Source organism: Scyliorhinus torazame, chromosome 2, assembly GCF_047496885.1.
Source record: "Scyliorhinus torazame isolate Kashiwa2021f chromosome 2, sScyTor2.1, whole genome shotgun sequence".
In the NCBI taxonomy this organism is placed as follows: domain Eukaryota; kingdom Metazoa; phylum Chordata; class Chondrichthyes; order Carcharhiniformes; family Scyliorhinidae; genus Scyliorhinus; species Scyliorhinus torazame.
In genome coordinates this window covers 167,779,115-167,800,079 of record NC_092708.1, presented here as the reverse complement: position 1 = coordinate 167,800,079, position 20,965 = coordinate 167,779,115, and the positions used below count along the sequence as shown (strand labels likewise).

The following is a 20,965-nucleotide window of genomic DNA, read 5'->3' as shown; positions in this document are numbered from 1 at the left end:
CTCCACATGGTCTGGAACCTCTGTTCGGATCCTCTTATTTTGAATTTGATTTTTTTCCAGCCTCAGGAATTCGGCCAGGCGGGGTTAGCACTGCTGTCTCACGGCGCCAAGGTCCCAGGTTTGATCCCGTCTCTGGGTCACTGTCCGTGTGGAGTTTTCAGATTGTCCCCGTGTCTGCATGGGTTTTGCCCCCATAACCCAAAAGATGTGCAGGGTAGATGGATTGGCCACGCTAAATTGCCCCTTAATAGGAAAAAATCAATTGGGTACTCTAAAAATTTCAAAAAAGGAATTCGGCCAGGTCTGCGAACCACCGTGAGACCCGTGGCGGTGCTGCCGATTTCCATCCTAGCAGAAGTCCCCGCCTGGCGATCAGTGAGGCGAAGGCCAAGGTGTCTGCCTCTTTTACTGTCCCAAGCTCTGAGTGCTCTAATACCCTGAGGACCGCCACAGACGAGCACAGCTCTATCTCACCCCCACCACCTTGGACATAGCCTCAAAGAAGGCCCGCCAGAATTCTCTGAGTCTGGGGCAAGACCAGAACATGTGAGTGTAGTTGGCCGGATCCCCCGTACCTTTTGCACTTGTCCTCCACCTCTGCGATGGGTTGCTCATGTGTGTCTTGGTGAGGTGTGCTGTGCACCATCTTAAGCTGCATCAGGCTTAGCCCGGCACAGGAGGAGGTGGAGTTGACTCAGTGCAGTGCCTCGATCCAGAGTCCTCCCCTATCTCCATGCCCAATTCCTCTCCCCACTTTGTCTGATCTCGTCCAGTGGCGTCCTAACCTTTTACATGAGCCTCCAGTATATGTCACCACACTTATCCCCTAACCAATCCAGTCCCACCACCTTGTCCAGGAGGGTGCGGGGGTCTTTGGGGGAACTCTTGGTCGCCTTGCAGAGAAAGTTACGTTGCTGCAGATATCTGAGCGTATTCCCTTCCGGGAACTGGAGCTTCTCTCTGAGTTCCAGTCTACCACCCACATACATGTCCTCCATCATCAGCATTCCTCTGTCCCCTCCCCAAGTCTCAAAGGTAGCGTCCATCCCTGCCAATGGCAACTTGTGGTTATTGCAGATGGTGGCTCCCGTGGATATCTTGCTCAGTTAAAAATTGCATCTAAACTGGTTCCACATCCTAAGAGTGGCCACTACCACCATGCTCCTGGCGTGTGGGTGTGGGAAAGGCGTGAGTAGTGCAGTGACCAGCATTTGGAGAGAGGTCCCCATGCAGGTGGCCTCCTCCATTCAAATCCAATCCACCTCCGGCTCCCTTAGCCACCTCCTCACCCTCTCCACATTGGCCACCCAGTGGTAGAAAAGAAGATTTTGTAGGCCAGGCCTCCCCATGTGCCGCCCTCATTGTAAAATGGGCCTCCGCATTCTAGGTACTCTTCCCTCCCAGACAAAGGCAATGATTAGTTTGTCAACCTTGGCGAAGAAGGATTTGGGGATGAAGATCGGGAGCAATCTAAATATTAAGAGGAACCTAGGTAGCACGTTCATTTTGACCGCCTGTACCCTTTCAGTTAGCGAAAGAGAGAGTGAGTCCCATCTTTGCAGGTCCCTCGTCACTTCTCCCACCAGAATGGAACGGTTCCATTTGTGGAGCCTCCTCCAGGTGTAGGCCACTTGGATCCCCAGGTATCTGAACTTGATCTGGGTTATTTTAAAAGATAGTTCCTCCAGCTCCGCTCCTCTCTCTCGGGGTTTACCGGGAAGATTTCACTCTTACCCAGGTTGAGAAGGCGCCATACTCCCTGAGGAGTCTGGTTATCTTTCCCATGCTGGCTAGGAGGTTTGATGTGTAGAGGAGCAGGACATCCGCGTACAGTGAAGCTCTGTGCTCTCTACCACCTCTTTGGATGCCCGTCCACCAATCCGCTGATCTAAGGTCGATAGCCGGTGGCTCAATTGCTAGTGCGAACAGGAGCGAGGATAATGGGCACCCCTGCCTCATTCCCCCCATGCAGCCTAAAGCATTCGGAACTGGTGGAGTTTGTCGCCACAGCAGATCTGTACAGGAGCTTCACCCACGAGGTGAATCCCTCTCCGAACCCAAACCATTCAAGCATCTCCATGAGGTACCTCCATTCTACTCAATACATAGATACATAGAAGATAGGAGCAGGAGGAGGCCTTTTGGCCCTTCGAGCCTGCTCCGTCACTCATCACGGTCATGGCTGATCACCCAACTCAATAGCCTAATCCTACTTTCTTCCCATAGCCTTTGATCCCATTCTCCCCAAGTGCTATATCCAGCCGCCTCTTGAATATATTCAAAGTTTTAGCATCAACTACTTCCTGTGGCAATGAATTCCACAGGCTCACCACTCTTTGTGTGATGAAATGTCTCCTTATCTCTGTCCGAAATGGTTTACCCTGAATCCTCAGACTGTGACCCCTGGTTCTGGACACACCCATCATTGGTAACACCTTCCCTGCATCTATCCTGTCTAGTCCTGTTAGAATTTTATAACTCTCTATGAAATCCCCCCTCATTCTTCTGAACTCCAGCGAGAACAATCCCAACCTAGTCAATCTCTCTAGAAGGCTTTCCCAGCGTGTCTGGTGTCCTCTCCCTGGATGGGATCATTACTATGTTCAGCAGAGGTCTGAGGTTCACTGTTAATTGTTTTCCTTTCACAAACTCCGTCTGATCTTCTGTGATCACATCTGGCAGGCACTCTCCAGTCACCTCGCCAGAGCATTCGCCAGGATTTTTGGGTCAGTGTTTAGGCGAGAGATGGGTCTGTATGATCCACACTCTGTCGGGTCTTTGTCCTTTCTGGGAATCAATGAAATGGAGGCCTGGGCCAGGGTGGGCGGCAGAGCCCCCTTAGACAGTGAGTCATTGAACATCTCCCAGAGATGTGGGGCTAGCAATGCTGAGATTTTTTGTAAAGGTCTGCCGGGAGCCCATCCAGTCCTGGCACTTTCCTGACTGCATAGCGATGATGCCCTCCACGATTTCACCCAGCCCTAGGGGTGCTTCCGGTGCCTGCTTTTTGCCCTCCCCCACTGCCAATATGTCCAGTTTATTGAGGAACTGTTCCATCCCCGAGGCTCCCTCTGGGGGCTCGGAGCTGGACAGCACTCAGTAAAAATTCATAAAGGGCTTATTGACCTTGTTTGGATCCGCTACCATCCTTCCGTTACTGTCCCTGATCTGAGCTATTTCTTTCGCGGCAGCCTGTTTCCTTAGCTGGTGTGCCAGCATGTGATTTGCTTTGTCTCCGTGTTTGTAAAAGGCCCCCCCCCCCCCCATGCCTGGAGGAGCTGGTAGACTGCCTTCTGTGTAGAGAGCAGGTCAAATTCCATCTGCAGCTTTTTCCTTTCCGCCAGCAGTTCCACAGTTGAGGCAGTGGAGTGCTGCCGATCCACCTCCTGTAGGGAGTCAATCAGCCTCTGCTTGGTTTCCCTTTCCTTCTTGTCTCCAAGGCCCTATAAGCTATAATTTCCCCCTGATCACTGTCTTCAGTGCCTCCCAGAATGTGGAGGGTGAAACCTTCCCATTCTGGTTGCAGGATACATAATCGTTGAGAGCTTGGAATATTTTAGTGTTGAATTCCTTATCAGCAAGAGCTGCATCCAGCCTCCATGGGGGGGGGGGGGCGTTGGGCCCATCCCTTCTCCAACCACACGTCGATGTAATGTGGTGCATGGTCGAAGATTACAATGGCGAAGTATTCTGCCTTTGTTACCCCTGGAAGCACCCTCTTCCCTACCACAAAAAAGTCTATCCATGAGTAGGCCTTGTGCACGTGGGAGAAGAAAGATAATTCTTTTTCCCCCGGGTGGCGGAACCTCCACGGTCCACCCCCTCCATCTGCTCTATGAAGATGCTCCGTTCGTGTGCCGTGCCTGACACCTGTCCTGGGATTGGGTCATTCCAACATCGGGTCTTGCACACAGCTAAAGTTCCCCAGTCGGTGGGTGTCCAAGTCCGGGATTTCAGTCATCGTTTTCTTGATGAACTCTGCGTCGTCCCACTTTGGGGCGTATATATTTACCAAAACTACCTGGGCACCTCCCAGGGTCCCGCTAGCCATAATGAATCGCCACCCTGGGTCCGTCACTGTGCCCGTCGCCGTAAATGAGACTGTCCCGCTAACTAATATGGCCACCGGATCTCGTCCTGCTATCGGAACATGAGTGAAATGTTTGTCCCACACAGCCCTTCCTTACCCACTGTCTGTCTCTCTCCCTCAGATGTGTTTCCTGTCGGAAGGCTACATACATCTTCAGACTCTGGATCTCTTCATCTGCCCATTGAGGCCCTCACATTCCATGTAACTATGCGGAAGTGGAGAGGGGGGGGGGGGGCTCCTCCTGTGGGCTTAGCCATATTCACATTGTGGACACTGCCCTGTTTGATCAGGCCTGCCTTTTTTCTCCGCCATTCAAGATGGCCACCAACTGCTTCCCCTTTCCCGCCGTCTCCATGTGCAGCCTGTTGCAACCTGCACTCTACCTCTCCCTCCTCCCCCACCTCTCCGCCACTCCCCCTCTCCCTCCCTTGCCCTTGAGTTTCCTCCTCCTAGGTCTCCTCCCCCTCGGCTCTACCTCCCTCCCCTCCATACCCCTTCTTTTGTCCTTTGTTTCCCTGAACTTCCCTGTTTCTCCTTCCTCTTGCCAAGAAGGACGGGTTGCATCTAAACTGGAGGGGCACCAATATACTGGCTAGGAGGTTTGCTAGAGTCACTCGGGAGGATTTAAACTAATATGGCAGGGGGGTGGGAACCAGAGCGCTAGCTTAGAATGTGTAAAAACTGAAGGGGAAATAGAGAACAAAAATAAGAGAACAACATCACACTGTCTGCTCAAATGCAGTGGTTTTAAGTGTATTTGTTTCAACGCCAGAAGTCTAGCGGGTAAGGAAGATGAACTTCGAGCACTTATTAGTACTTGGAATTATGATGTTGTGGCTATCACAGAAGCATGGTTATAGGAAGGGCAGGATTGGCAGCTGAACGTTGGAAGATATAGATGCTTCAGGAGAGATAGAGGAGGATGTAAAAGCGGTGGGGGAGTAGCATTACTGGTTAAGGAGAATATTATAGCCGTACTGTGGGAGGACACCTTGGAGGGCTCATACAATGGGGCAATCTGGGTGGAGCTCAGGAACAGGAAGGGGACAATCACAATGTTGGGCATTTATTACAGGCCCCCCAACTGCCAGCAAGAGATAGAGGAGCAGATGGGTGGAGAGATTTTGGTTAGGTGCAAAAGTAACAGGGTTGTTGTGGTAGGGGATTTTAATTTCCCCTATATTGACTGGGACTTACTTAGTGCTAGGAGTTTGGATGGGGCAGAGTTTGTAAGGTGTATCCAGGAAGGCTTCTTGATGCAATATGTAGATAGTCCAACGAGGGAACGGGCAGTACTGGATCTGGTATTGGGGATTGAGCCTGGACAGATGGTTGAGGTTTCAGTAGGTGAACATTTTGGGAGTAGTGACCACAATTCCGTAAGATTTAGGGTACTTTTGGACAGGGGTGAGGATGACCCTCGCATTAAGATGTTAAACTGGGCAAAGGCAAATTCCAATAACATTAGATAGGAATTGAAAAATTTGGATTGGGTACGGCTGTTCGATGGTAAATCAATATCGGACATGTGGAAGTCTTTCAAGCGACAGTTGATTAGGATTCAGGAAAGTCACGTTCCTGAGAGAACGAAGATAAGTATGGGAAGTTTAGGGTGCCTTGGATATTGTGAACCTTGTCAAAAATGAAAAGAAGACTTTTGTATGGTCTAGAAGGGTGGGGACAGTCGAAACCCTTGAGGAGTATAGGAAGGTACTGAAGTGGGAAATTAGGAGGGCCAGGAGAGGTCCTGAAAAGTCCTTGGCAAGTCGGATTAAGATGAATCCCAAAGCTTTTTATTCATATGTAAAAAGCAAAAGGATGGCCAGGGGAAGGATTGGACCACTTAAGGACAGTGGGGGGAATCTATGTGTTGAGCCAGAGGAAATGGCGAGGTAGTAAATGAGTACTTTGCAACAGTATTCACCAAAGAAAGGGACTTTGTGGAAGATGATTCTTGGGTAGGGTGTGTGGACAGACTGGATCATGTTAACATCGAAAAGGAGGAGGTATTGGGTATTTTAAAAGATATTAAGGTAGATATGTCTCCTGGGCCGGATGGGATTTATCCCAGAATACTGAGGGAAGCAAAGGAGGAAATTGTTCAGGCCTTGACTGACATCTTTGTATTCTCATTGGCTACAGATGAGATCACGGTGGACTGGAGAATAGCTAATGTGGTACCGCTGTTTAAGAATGGTAGCAGTAATAACTATAGACCGGTGAGCCTCACGTCAGTAGTAGGTAAATTATTAAAGAAAATTCTCAGGGACAGGACTTATACCCATTTGGAAACAAATGGATTCATAAGTGATAGACAGCATGGTTTTGTGAAGGGAGTCGTGCCTCACTAACTTGATCGAGTTTTTTGAGGCGACAAAGATGATTGATGAGGGGAGAGCGGTGGATGTTGTTTACATGGACTTCAATAAAGCCTTATACAAGGTGCCTCATGGCAGACTAGTACAAAAGATGAAGTCACATGGGATCAGAGGTGAGGTGGTAAGATGGTACAGAACTGGCACAGTCACAGAGGTAAAGGATAGCAGTAGAAGGGTGTTTTTCTGAAGGGAGGATTGCGACTAGTGGTGTTCCACAGGGATCTTTGCTGGGGCCTCTGTTGTTTGTAGTGCACATAAACGATTTGGAGGTAAATGTAGCTGGTCTGATTAGTAAGTTCGCAGATGACACCAAGGTTGGTGGAGTGGCAGATAGTGTTGAGGATTGTCAGAAGGTACTGCAAATCAAAGATAGAACATAGAACATAGAACATAGAATGATACAGCGCAGTACAGGCCCTTCGGCCCACGATGTTGCACCGAAACAAAAGCCATCCAACCTACACTATGCCATTATCATCCATATGTTTATCCAATAAACTTTTAAATGCCCTCAATGTTGGCGAGTTCACCACTGTAGCAGGTAGGGCATTCCACGGCCTCACTACTCTTTGCGTAAAGAACCTACCTCTGACCTCTGTCCTATATCTATTACCCCTCAGTTTAAAGTTATGTCCCCTCGTGCCAGCCATATCCATCCGCGGGAGAAGGCTCTCACTGTCCACCCTATCCAACCCCCTGATCATTTTGTATGCCTCTATTAAGTCTCCTCTTAACCTTCTTCTCTCCAACGAAAACAACCTCAAGTCCATCAGCCTTTCCTCATAAGATTTTCCCTCCATACCAGGCAACATCCTGGTAAATCTCCTCTGCACCCGCTCCAAAGCCTCCACGTCCTTCCTATAATGCGGTGACCAGAACTGTACGCAATACTCCAAATGCGGCCGTACCAGAGTTCTGTACAGCTGCAACATGACCTCCCGACCCCGGAACTCAATCCCTCTACCAATAAAGGCCAACACTCCATAGGCCTTCTTCACAACCCTATCAACCTGGGTGGCAACTTTCAGGGATCTATGTACATGGACACCTAGATCCCTCTGCTCATCCACACTTTCAAGAACTTTACCATTAGCCAAATATTCCGCATTCCTGTTATTCCTTCCAAAGTGAATCACCTCACACTTCTCTACATTAAACTCCATTTGCCACCTCTCGGCCCAGCTCTGCAGCTTATCTATATCCCTCTGTAATCTGCTACATTCTTCCACACTATCGACAACACCACCGACTTTAGTATCGTCTGCAAATTTACTCACCCACCCTTCTGCGCCTTCCTCTAGGTCATTGATAAAAATGACAAACAGCAACGGCCCCAGAACAGATCCTTGTGGTACTCCACTTGTGACTGTACTCCATTCTGAACATTTCCCATCAACCACCACCCTCTGTCTTCTTTCAGCTAGCCAATTTCTGATCCACATCTCTAAATCACCCTCAATCCCCAGCCTCCGTATTTTTTGCAATAGCCTACTGTGGGGAACCTTATCAAACGCTTTGCTGAAATCCATATACACCACATCAACTGCTCTACCCTCGTCTACCTGTTCAGTCACCTTCTCAAAGAACTCAATAAGGTTTGTGAGGCATGACCTACCCTTCACAAAGCCATGCTGACTATCCCTGATCATATTATTCCTATCTAGATGATTATAAATCTTGTCTCTTATAATCCCCTCTAAGACTTTACCCACTACAGACGTGAGGCTCACCGGCCTATAGTTGCCGGGGTTGTCTCTGCTCCCCTTTTTGAACAAAGGGACCACATTTGCTGTCCTCCAGTCCTCTGGCACTATTCCTGTAGCCAATGATGACATAAAAATCAAAGCCAAAGGTCCAGCAATCTCTTCCCTGGCCTCCCATAGAATCCTAGGATAAATCCCATCAGGTCCCGGGGACTTATCTATTTTCAGCCTGTCCAGAATTGCCAACACCTCTTCCCTACGTACCTCAATGCCATCTATTCTATTAGCCTGGGGCTCAGCATTCTCCTCCACAACATTATCTTTCTCCTGAGTGAATACTGACGAAAAATATTCATTTAGTAGGTTGGAGACTTGTGCAGAGAAATGGCAAATGGAGTTTAATCCGGACAAATGTGAGGTAATGTATTTTGTTAGAGAGGAAATATACTGTAAATAGCAAAACTTTTAGGAATATAGAAAGATAGAGCGTTCTGGGCGTGTAGGTCCACAGACCTTTGAAGGTGGCAACACAAGTGGACAAGGAAGTCAAGAAAGCATACGCCCATTGGACGGGGCATCGAGTATAAAAATGGCAAGTCATGCTACAGTTGTATAGAACTTTGATAAGGCTGCACTTGGAATATTGCACACAATTCTGGTCACCACACTACCAGAAGGATGTGGAGGCTTTGGAGAAGGTGCAGAGGACATTTACCAGGATGTTGCCTGGTCTGGGAGGTATTAGCTATGTGGAGAGGCTGAATAGACTCGGACTGTTTTCATTCGAAAGACGGAGGTTGAGGGGTGACCTGATAGAGGTCTACAAGATTATGAGGATAGAGTGGATGGGCAGGCACTCTTTCCCAGGGTGAAAGGGTTAGTCACCAGGGGGGGATAGGTTTAAGGTCCATGGGGCAAAGTTGAGAGGAGATGTGCAAGGCAGGTTTTTTTACGCAGAGTGTCATGAGTGTCTGGAACGCGTTGCCAGAGGAGGTTGTGGAAGCAGATACATTAACGGCGTTCAAAAGGCATCTTGACAAACATGTGGGTAGGATGGGTATAGAGGGATATGGCACATGGAAGTACTGAGGGTTTTGGCAAAGGCTGGTGGCATGACTGGTACAGGCTTGGATGGCCGATGGGCCTGTTTCTGTGCTGTATTGTTCATTGTTCTTTGCCAGGTGCCACTTCCGTCCCGGGAGGTGCGCGTGGCCTCCTCTTTCACTGTAGTCCATACTTGCTATTGCAGGACTCCCTTCTGGATCTGGTTCTCATGTTTAACCCCCATCTACCTCCCCCTTCCCCCCCACACCTGCCCGCTCTGCCTCCCTGCCGATCCGCACCTCACTCTTGTAGAGGACTGATTTGGCACTGTTAAATTTGGCCCGGCGCTTGGCTAGCTCCACCCTAATGTCCTGGTGCATGCGGATGGCATGTCCCTCCCATTTGAACCTCTCGCACTTTTCACCCATCTCAGGATCTTGTGGAACTTCACAATCATCGCTCGTGGAGGTTTCCGGCTCCGGGCTGCTGTGAAAAAAACCTATGGGCCTGATCTACCTCCGGGAGCTTGGTGAAGCCCTCTTTACCGACCAGTGTCCCGATCATCTCCAGGACATATTCCGTGGGTTTTTTCCCTCCATCCCCCCCGGCAGCCTCACGATTCTCAAGTTTTGGCGGCGAGAGCTATTTTCTTGGTCGTCCACTTTCTCCCTTAGGCCCTTCTGAGTTTTGATCAAGCTCGTGTCTTGGGTGTCCAATTCCACGATCCGGTCTCCTTGCTGTGGCGGCCTTCTCCAGGTCTCTCGTCTTCGATTCCTGGGCCTCCAGCCACTGCTCCATTTTGGACATCACCTTCCTCATGGAGGCCATTGCTGTCTCCACCACTGTCTCGATGGCTGCCAGGAGGGCTCTTTGCTGCTCCTCTCTGCGCCTCTGGAGTTCAGCGGTGATGAAGCCCAGGAGCTTGCCCATCAGCGCTTCGGTCTGCGCTGAAAGCTCCGTGGAGTCGGCCTTCCCATTTCCATGCCACCTCGTGTGGCTGCCAGCTCTGAGGTCAGGGTTTCCCTCCCCTCATCCTGGTGGTTTTAGATAATTCTGGTGCCCACTTGATGGGGTTAGAAGATTGTTTTCACAGTTTTCATATGGGAGCCACCTTGCGTGCGACCACTCACTCCATGGCCATCACCGGAAGTCCATTAATTGGAAATGTTACTTTGAAACTTCAGGAGAAAATGTGTTGTTCTTAGATGTTGAACAAATTTTATTTCTGCTCCTCAACTTTACTTCAGACGTCCAGTGTTAAGACATCCATAGTGGATGCCTGGGATGTGCCAGTGAGTGACAGCTGTATCCTTTTGCCTATTTCTTACTGCTCCCTCACGCTCAATCCAGCTGCCTCGCGCTGTGGACTCTGTGCTGCCCGTCCAGCTGCCTTGCGCTCTGGCCTCCTTATGCTCTGGACTCTGCAACATCTCTCTGGCTGCTTCGCGCTCTGGGCTCCGCACCGCCTTGTGCTCTGGGCTCCGCACCGCCCCTCCAGCTGCCTCGCGCTCTTTGTTCCGCACCACCCCTCCGGCTGCCTCGCGCTCTGGGCTCTGCACCGCCGCTCCGGCTGCCTCGCGCTCTGGGCTCTGCACCACCCCTCCGGCTGCCTCGCACTCTGGGCTCCACACTAGCCCTCTGGCTGCCTTGCGCTCTGGGCTCCAGATAGGTCAATCTTAAAAGATATTTCAGGTTGTTGTGTGCTTGCAGGAGTCTATTCATTATTACTTTACTAAGCTAGTAACTAATCAGCTAGTCAGATAAATACGATTAGACAGATATGGCAGGACAGATAGTGTATCGTAACTCAACGTATGGAGAGCACTGCAATCCTGGACAAACAGATCTGCGGTGAGTGTCGGCAGCATGAGCAACTTCGGCTCAGAGCTGTTGGGGTGAAGTCGGAACTGCAGACATCGTGGGGCACCAGGGAGGAGGAGAGTTACCTGAACACTTTGTTCCAGCAGGCAGTCACAGCATTTAGGTTGATCAGGGCTTCAGAGTTGGTAAATGGTTAGAGAGAGGACAATGTGACTACAATTCAGTCAGGTAAGAGGGTCCATGATGTATTGATGGAAGAGCATGAGCCCTGGACCACAGTTGCAAGGTACTTGCTACTTGTGTGGTTGAAGTTAAGGCCTGCAGGGAGGATGAGCAAACTGACCATGGCACCATTTTATGCATGATGTCATTTTAATGTGTGAGGCTGGTGGTAGTGACGGGGAACAGTATAGTTAGGGGGATAGACACTGTTTTCTGCAGCAGCAATTGGGAGTCTTAAGGTTGCGTTGCCTGCCTGGTGCCAGGGTCATGGGAGATCTCCTCAGAGCTGGAGTCAAACTCAGAGTGGTAGGAGGTGAATCCTGTAGCTGTGGTCCACATAGGAACCAATGAGATAGGTAGAACTAGGAATGATGTTCTGCGGAGAAAGTTTGAGGAGTTAGGGTCCAGATCAAAATGCAGAAGTTCAAAGGTAATAATCTTTGGATTGCCAATTGTCATAGGGTCAAACAGATAGAGAATTGAGCATGTAGGTCAGAGATTGTTGTGGGAAATAAAGAGTTTTGATTCATGGGACATTGGTACCAGCACTGGGTGAAGAGGGAGCTGTTCCGTTGGAATGGGTTGAAATTGAATCAGGTTGGAATTAGTGTCCTGGCATAGGGCTGCGGTGATCTTTAAACTAAAAAGAGGGGGGTAGAGAGCAGGGAGTGGAAGGGTTAGTTGAAGAGAGATTAAATAATCTAGAGAGAAAATCTGAGGCAATAGAGCAGTTTGGATAAAGACAAGCAAAGTGGGACAGGAAGGGACAGAGAGTTTAACATTAATATTGTATCAGCAAATAATGTTCATGCAAAGAATAAGGTAGAGGGGAGTTAAACAAAAAGCTCTTCATCGCTTCTTGGCCTTTTGGCTAAGATCAAGCGTCAGTTCAAGCCCAAGATGAGGTACAATGCCTTTTTTTGTCAGCCAGGATCTTGTATTTCTCTCTTGTGGGGATCATGAGTTGGCTTCAATTTGAATTTGGATTGTTTTTTGGAGCAGGCAATGAGATAGATAAAGGGTTTGCCCTGTCCACTCTGAGCATTGGCTTTGTAACTTTAAGGATGGGATAAAAACATTTTTTTTAAAAGGCTCTTCATCCAAACATAGGTAACATTCATAATAAGAGAGACAAACTCACAGCAAAAATAGATATAAATGGGTTTGACATAATTGCCATGACAGACACATGGGCCTAAATTTTACTAGTTACAATAGGTTGTGCAGCAGACCTGAAACAGTGTGAAATTGCATTGAGTAAACGTCAGGCGGGCATCCCGACATCATCGTGATATTGCCCCATAATATGGATGGCTGGCACGCATGGGAGTCAGAAGCGTGCCCGTTGACAATTAAAGTGCTCAGCCCACAGCCACACAACCATCTTGTTTTTAATTGTTTCTCAATCCAAGATGTGATAAAAGTCACCCAGAGCCATGGCAATGTGAGTAGTCAGAAGTTTAGGTGAGAGTACGCTGTTGGTATATTCCCAATAGTTCATAGTATTTTCTATGTTGTCTGGAGGACTCTGGCTTACAAACTATCTTTGAGGCTTTCTGCCGAGCGTACCCTTCAGTGCACTATTCTATTCCAACTGTGTTGCAGCAAATGGGGATTGTACACTGCTGGAGGGACCGCCTCTGAAGAGGAGGAGAGTGCCAGAAGGCTAAGGAGGCCAGTTGTCTGCAGGCAGCATCCCAAAAAGTGTTCTGTGGAAAGTGACATGCGGGCAGAGAGGGGCAGAGTGAGCAGGAAGCGCAAGGTGGACGGGTTCACAGAAGACGCTATTATCATGCAGCCAAAGTGTTGAGGCAGTGCTTCAGCTACCTGAACATGGCTGAGATCCAGTGCCAAAGGAGGCTCTGCCTCTCTAGAGGCACTGTTACCTCCATGTGCCAGATAATAGGCCTGCAGATCACCTCCAACTGTGTAGGTGGCCACCCTATGCCAGTGGCTCTAAAGGTTACAGTTGCCCTGAAATTGTTTGCCTCCAAGGTTCAGAGGGGGATCTACGTGGTGTTTCTCAATCTGCTGCACACAGTTGCGTCAAGCTGGTCACTAGTGCTCTGTTCAGGAGTGTTGTGAACTTCATTCGTTTCTAGACCAACAAATCCAGCAAGATTGAGTGAGCCAGGGGAAGGCACGGTTGCGCAGTGTTTAGCACTGCTGCCTACGCACTGAGGACCTGGATTCGATTCCGGCCCCGGGTCACTGTCCGTGTGGAGTTTGCATATTCTCCCTGTGTTTGTGTGGGTTTCACCCCCACAACCCAAAGATGTGCAGGCTAGGTGGATTGGCCACATTAAATTGCCCCTTAATTGGAAAAAAAATAATTGGGTACTCTAAATTTAAAAAAAGATTGACTGAGCCAGAGGTTTTGCAGCCATGTTGGGTTCCCCCGCATCAAGGATCCAAGATTGCACACATGTGGCCATCAAGGTGCCAGCAGCTAAGCTGGATGTGTTCATGGACAGCAATGGTCAGATTGCTTGTGACCACAAGACACAGATTTTGCAGGTCTGCAGCAGGTACACTGGCAAATCCCATGATCAGTACATCCTGCAACACTCAAAGCTGTTCACAGCTCATGCTCAGTTAGATGGTTGCTTCTGGATGACAATGGCTATCCACTGGAAAGCTGGCTTATGGTGCCACTCAGGCACCCAAGGATAGAAGCGGAGGAGAAGTCATGCCTCCAAATTGGCGATTATTGAGAGGACCATTGCGGGGCGGCACGGTGGCGCAGTGGTTAGTGCTGCCGCCTCACAGCGCCGAGGACCCAGGTTCAATCCCGGTCCTGGGTCACTGTCCATGTGGAGTTTGCACATTCTCCCTGTGTCTGCGTGGGTCTCACCCCCACAACCCAAAGATGTGCAGAGTAGGTGGATTGGTCACGCTAAATTGCCCCTTAATTGAAAAAAAAATGAATTGGGTACGTTAAATTTATTTTTAAAAATTGAGGGGACCATTGAGCTGCACAAGGCGAGATTCCAATGCCTAGCCCGATCGGAGGAGCACTGCAATATCCTTCAGAAATGGCGGCAGTGGCAAAGTGCTAGGTTGGCAATTTTCCTGTGTCGGGGATCGTGCCATGTGAGGTGGAGTGTGGGGAGGCAATGGAACCCCCTTACAGGTGAAATAGGACTGAGGGAGGGGGGAGGTCCAGGGGTCGAGAGATTGGGATAAAAGTTAAAAATGACGTCCCTATCTCGTCCTGCACTGAGGAGTTCTGGCGCGCGGAGCTCCTCAGTGCAGGAAATGGGACTAAGTGCAGCCTCGGCGGGGCGTTCGCCGCTGAGGCCCAGATAGCAACAAAGTCCCATTAAATAGCCTGGTGTTTCTCAGCACTACGAGCGCTGGACAATACCCGGCTACAGGCACTCAACAGGGTACTCTGGCAAAATTTGGTTTGATCGTGCCCATAGACAATTTAAGTAAGTGGACAACAAATCTTGCTTCGTTTGTGTCGGTCTTTTGAGAAACCACTTTGGTGACAGTACTGTGGGCAATATTGATCTCCATATATAAGGTAGAATATACTTACCTTGGTGTCAATCCAGGAAAAGTTCAGTAGATTGGTTTCTGGGATGAGAAGCTGAGTAAATTGGACCTATAGGCTGGGATTCTCCCTTCTGTGGACTAAGTCCCCACGCCGGCGGGAGAACTGGCGCCAACCACTCCAGCGTCAACAGCTAGGTGGACGGCGGAGGGTTTGGCACCGCTCCAGCCGATGCCAAAGGGACAGCGCGAGTTCGCGCATGCGGCAAAGGACCGGCGTGATCTTGCGCATTCGCAGAACTGCTGGCATGGTTCCGCGCATGCGCAGACCGGTCGGCGTATTTTGGCACATGCGCGGGGGGTTCTCTTCTCCGCGCCAGCCATGGCGGAGCCCTACAGGGGCTGGCGCAGAAGGAAGGAGTGCCCCCATGGAACAGGCCTGCCCGCAGATGGGTGGGGCACCGATCGCGGGCCAGGCCACCATGGGGGCCCTCCTCCGGGGTCGGATCCCCCCGGGTCCCCCCAAGGTCCGCTCCTGCCGACGTACCTGCCAGGTCCCGCCGGTGTCAGAGGTGAGTGATACACGCCGGCGGGACTGGCCAAAAACGGACGGCTGCTCGGCCCATCGGAGCCAGGAGAATTTTTTTCTTTTAAATTTAGAGTACCCAATTCATTTTTTTCAAATTAAGGGGCAATTTAGCCTGGCCAATCCACCTAGCCTGTACATCTTTGGGTTGTGGTGGCAAAACCCTCGCAAACACGGGGAGAATATGCAAACTCCACACAGACACTGACCCAGAACTGGGATCGAATCTGGGACCTCAGCGCCGTGAGCCTGCAGGGCTAACGCACTGCGCCACCATGCTGCCCGGGGCCTAGAGAATTGCTGGGCGTGCCGTTGCCAACAGCCCCCAACCGGCGTGGCGTGAATCCCGCTCCCGCCCGAAAAACGGCGCCGGAGAATACGCCAGCCGCCGTCGGGGCAACAGGGCTGCATTCGCGTCGCCTCCCGGGGATTCTCCGACCCGGCAGGGGGTCAGAGAATCCCGCCCATAAACTCTAGAGCTTGGAAAAGAATGAGCGATGATCATTGAAACATAAAGATCTGGCAGGCAACTTTGAGTTTGTTTTACCTCGCTAGAGAATTCAGAACACATGGCCACAGACTCAGGATAAGGGATTGATCATTTAGGACTGAGATGGCGCCGAGGACCCGGGTTCGAACACGGCCCTGGGTCACTGTCCGTGTGGAGTTTGCACATTCTCCCTGTCTCTGTGTGGTCTTACCCACACAACCCAAAAAGATGTGTAGGGTAGATGGATTGGCCATGCTAAATTTCCCCTTAATTGGAAAAAAAAATAATTGAGGACTGAAATCTGGAGAAATTTCTGCACTCAGAGGATTGTGAATCTTTGGAATTATCCCTGAGGTTTGCCGATAATTGAATATATTCAAGGCTTGGGTAGATAGAATTTTAATCTCTCAGAAAGTCAAGATTTAGGTAGCAAAGTGGAGTTGAGGCAGGAGACCAGCCATGATTGTATTGATTGGCAGAACAGGCTTGTGGTGCCATAGCTCTAGTCCTTCTCCTTCTAAGAATGAAAAGATTTTGCTGAGCTCCAAGGGCACAACACGCCATAACTCTCAGCAGCCAAGGGCAGCACGGTGGCGCAGAGGGTTAGCACTGCTGCCTCACGGCGCCGAGGTCTCAGGTTCAATCCCGGTTCTGGGTCACTGTCCGAGTGGAGTTTGCACATTCTCCCTGTGTTTGAGTGGGTTTCGCCCCACAACCCAAAGATGTGCAGGGTAGGTGGACTGGCCAAATTGCCCCTTAATTGGAAAAAATGAATTGGGTACCCTAAATTTATTTCAAAAAAACTGTCAGCAACCAGCCCAAAGAGTGTTGTTTTCAGTCTTGTGCCATAGAGCTGAACCAACACCCTGTGCCTCTAGCACAGCCCCACTGGAAAACCAAAGGCAAGGTCAAATCATGTGCAGGGGACTGGTGCTGGGTTTTAGTCTCTTAATTACAGCAGTTTTGTTTTACAGCTGTCTCTTTTCTGGCCTGTAGGCAAAAAATATATTAAGATTTTATGGGGAGGTGCACTTTTGTACACCATTTCCTTCATACCTGCTGCACTTCTCTATCAATGTCCATATATTCCCAATAGTCAGTGACGAAGAAGACTCCTTAGACATCTTTCAACTCATCAAACAGGCTCTTTTCACTGACCAGATCAGCTTTCACTATTTCAGCTCCAAGATGTCTCAGTTCTTTCATTTCTTTTTTCCTTGGGTTCCTGGTGACAGCTCTCACCTTGAATGTACCATCCTTTAATCGGGCCACTGCCACTGATCCACCTCGATTTCCTTTGCAAGATTTAAAAATTCCATTTACTTTACTGTTGGAGAATGTTTGCATCTCGATAGATAGGTATCTATCTATCGAGATTCTTAATAGGTATAAAGGAATCGCCTTGGAGTTCTATTCAATTGTTCCTGTCCCTTTAATGCCACCAAGTCCAATTGAATCTGATCTTGTACTTGCTCAATACTCCCTGGGTAGAAAGTGCTGTAAATAGACGCATCCTCAGGTTAAGTAGAGGCTAATTACTATTCCTCAGGAAAGTATGCTGTTTAAAAAAATTTGCTTTTTTTTATAATTCGGGTTCTACTTGTTCATTAAGATAAAAGCAAATGATTGCGAATGCTGGAATCTGAAACAAAAACAGAAAATACCGGACAATCTCAGCAGGTCTGACAGCATCTGTGGAGAGAGAAGGGAGCTAAAATTTCGTGTCTGGGTGACACTTAGTCAAAGCACTGACAACGAGTCATCCAGGCTGAACTTTACAAGCCCTCTTGGAGACAGGCTGGGTGGTAGGGAAACAACATGGCAAATGAAGTCACGGAGTGGCATGTCCATTGTCTTCCTGCCACCACGCCATCTTGCCAGCAGCAGAGTAGGTGGCAGATGGCCCTCCCGCCCAGAAGCCAATTGAGCTACCTAAATGGCCAATTGAGGTGTTTTTCTGCTGGCATTTTAACAGCAGTGGCGGGCGCTGGAGAAAGCATCAGATAAACCCTAGTGGCCTCCCAGTGGTCTGTGCGAGAGGACCTCCTTTTCGGCCAATCCTTTGGCCCATAGACAGGCCTCTGATATTGATTGATGGCCCTCAGATTGGCCAGCAGCTCTTGGGGCAGTTGGCCATACTTAAATAGCTGGCACTGAAAAGGTGCAGCCACAAATTTCATTGACTGCTGAAGTGAGGTCAGTCACCTCCACTCCCAAGGTCCACTTGTGGGATCTGTGTCACCTGCACTAAATCCCAGCCCTGATCGCAAACAGTGCTCTCTTTATGTTAAACTGCCTGATGTTAATAGAACGTGACCAATTCTCCACCCACCTACATGTTACATCTCCCCACCTTTCTGGTCGCCACAGTACCAGAAGGATGTGGAGGCTTTGGAGAGGGTGCAGAGAAGGGTTGCTTAGTCCGGAGGGTGTTAGCTATGCAGACTTGGTCTGTTTTCATTAGAACAATGGAGGTTGAGGGGCGACCTGATAGAGGTCTACAAGATTATGAGAGGCATGGATAGAGTGGTGGGCAGGCACTCTTTCCCAGGATGGAGGGATTAGTCATTAGGGTTAAGGTCTATGTGGCAAAGGTTAGAGGAGATGTTTTTTACGCAGAGGGTGGTGAGTGCCTGGAACATGCTGCTAAAGGAGGTTGTGGAAGCAGATACGGCGGTGTACAAAAGGCATCTCGACAAACACATGGATAGGATGGGTATAGAGGGATACGGCACTAGGAAGTGCTGAGGGTTTTGGCCAAGGGTGATATCATGGCCGGCACAGGCTTGAAGGGCTGAAGGGCCTGTTCCTGTGCTGTATTGTACTTTGTACACCCACTGGATACTGGCAGCCATCAATCTGTGACCAGCTTGACTCTGTTCCTTCGAAGAGAGGAGAGAAAAGGAGAAAGCTGGGCAAAGCAAAATTACTGGCTGATTTAAAATTAATGAACTGAAAAGGAAGTGCATTTAAAACAGTTGCAGTTCACATTTTAAGCATGTACTTGACTTCTTCAGGATTTTCAAACTTTTTTTCACCGCAGCTTGCCTCAGCTAAGATATTCAACAAACTGCTTTGCTCACTTCAAAGCGGGGGTCTGATTTTCAACAGAAGTTATTTTAGGTGTGATAACAACAATCAATAACTCCTTGTCACTTTGATTACACGATCTGAATCCCTTGCTGTGCTGCAGTAGCGCCAAGTATAATGACTGCTATAATGCCACTGTAAAGCTGGCCAAATAATAACTAATGTAATCATTACCTCTTTAAATGCTGCATTCACATTTTGCATAAAAATTAACAAGAATACATGATTTTGTTGATTCACTGAAAAGCTGTGAATTGATAGGTGTTGGGATGATTGGATAAATCTCAGACAATTTTCCTTGACTGAGAGGACAATTAGGTGCTAAAGCTTCTACTCATGTTGCTTTATAAGCATTAATGTGGCAGAGGCTTTAACAGCTAATTGTCCAGCCTGAGGTGATTGTCATTCATTACAGGAAATGCGTGTTTATTGTCCCTTCCTCGCTTGCAGTATGGTTGTGATTTGTGTGGGAAATTGCTGGCTTCAACCTACACATTGGTACTTGTTGGGGGTAATGCATGATAGCATTGACGCCTGTCACTACTAGAAATGCATAGCAAATTACTTGCGCTGGAAGATGTTGCACATATATTGATGTCAAGATTATTGACTAAAAACATGATTGCAAGTTATTTTATCAATCATCTTGTATCATGGCAGGCAGTCTCTCCCAAGAAAAACAGATGTTGTATTTAAATTATCTCAATGTCAGGAAATGATTTTACAAAATATCTTTATATTGATATTTTGTAAAAGCAGACTATTTTTGGAAGATTGACTGGAAGCTAGTCTGAAGGAGGCTTTCCTTATTTGTCCCACTAGCCAAAAAATGACGAACAATCTCTGTATGGCCCAATTCCACAATAGGTAAAGACAGATTTCCATTTCCTTTTTTTCAAATTTAGAGTACCCAATTATTATTTTTTCCCCCAATGAAAGGACAATTTAGTGTGGCCAATCCATCTTTTATATGAGTAATTCTTCCAGGCATCCAAGATTACATAGTTTAGAGAGCAATCAGGAGATAGACATTGGCTAGTTTTTCCTTTCCATACTCAGGGGTACTAAAGCGAGTTTTAGAATCCTAACTACTGCCCAGCTGAAATTGGCTAACTTAGTGCAGGCCTGGGGTTTAACACATTCCTGATCTGTGGTGCACTTACTCTTGAGCTACACAATATAAACCAAAATGATGAGTCTTCTGAATGTGAACTTCCAGTCAGAAATGTTTTGATTTATCCTTTTTTAAAAATACATTTAGAGTACACAATTACTTTTTATGCAATTAAGGGACAATTTAGCGTGTCCAATCCACCTAACCTGCACATCTTTGGGTTGTGGGGGTGAAACCCACGCAGACACAGGGTGAATGTGCAAACTCCACACGGGCAGAGACCCAGGGTCGGGATCGAGCCAGACTCCTCAGCGCTGTGAGGCAACAGTGCTAACCACTGTACCTCTGTGCCACCCTTAGATTTTCATTTCTAAAGCCTCTTTCATAACCTCAAATGCTTTACAGCCAATGAATTGCTTTTGAAGTGTCACCACTGCCATGTAGGAAGCACAGTGGCCAGCCAATATGCCAATCTAGGAAAGTATTTTTTTAAATTTAGAGTACTCCATTATATTTTTCCAATTAAAAAGCAATTGAGTGTGCCCAACACACCTATCCTGCACATCATCGGGTTGTGGGGTTCAGACCCACGCAGACACAGGGAGAACGTTCAAAATCCACACGGACAGTGATCCGGGGCCGGATGGAACCCGGGTCCTTGGTACCGTAGGCAACAGTGCTAACCACTGTGCTGCCATGCTGCCCTGTGACTTGTACATTCTGCGACCTTGCAGACAATTAATCTCTTGATGCAGAGCTCAACTCACACACATGCACACAGGGAAAGCAGTCGCCACCTTTGGCTTACTCATGAAATGTGCATGGAAAAGTAACAACGAATGTGGTCCCACTATTTATAAAAGGTTGTAGAGATAAGCCCAGGAACTACAGGCCATTGAGTCTCATGTCAGTGGCAGGGAAATTATTCG

At 48.5% G+C, this 20,965-nt stretch overlaps 1 protein-coding gene and 1 pseudogene across 1 annotated transcript in view; one reads left to right on the top strand and one right to left on the bottom strand.

Annotated features, from left to right (window-relative positions):
- Positions 1–17,179, bottom strand: part of LOC140406849 (nmrA-like family domain-containing protein 1) — a 59,412-nt gene extending 42,233 nt beyond the window's left edge. Inside the window, 1 exon segment of the mRNA XM_072494735.1 lies at positions 16,889–17,179. Coding sequence (XP_072350836.1) covers positions 16,889–17,179 — 291 coding nt within the window.
- On the top strand, positions 12,110–12,265 carry LOC140408115 (U2 spliceosomal RNA; annotated as a pseudogene).
- Positions 17,180–20,965: the final 3,786 nt, after the last annotated feature.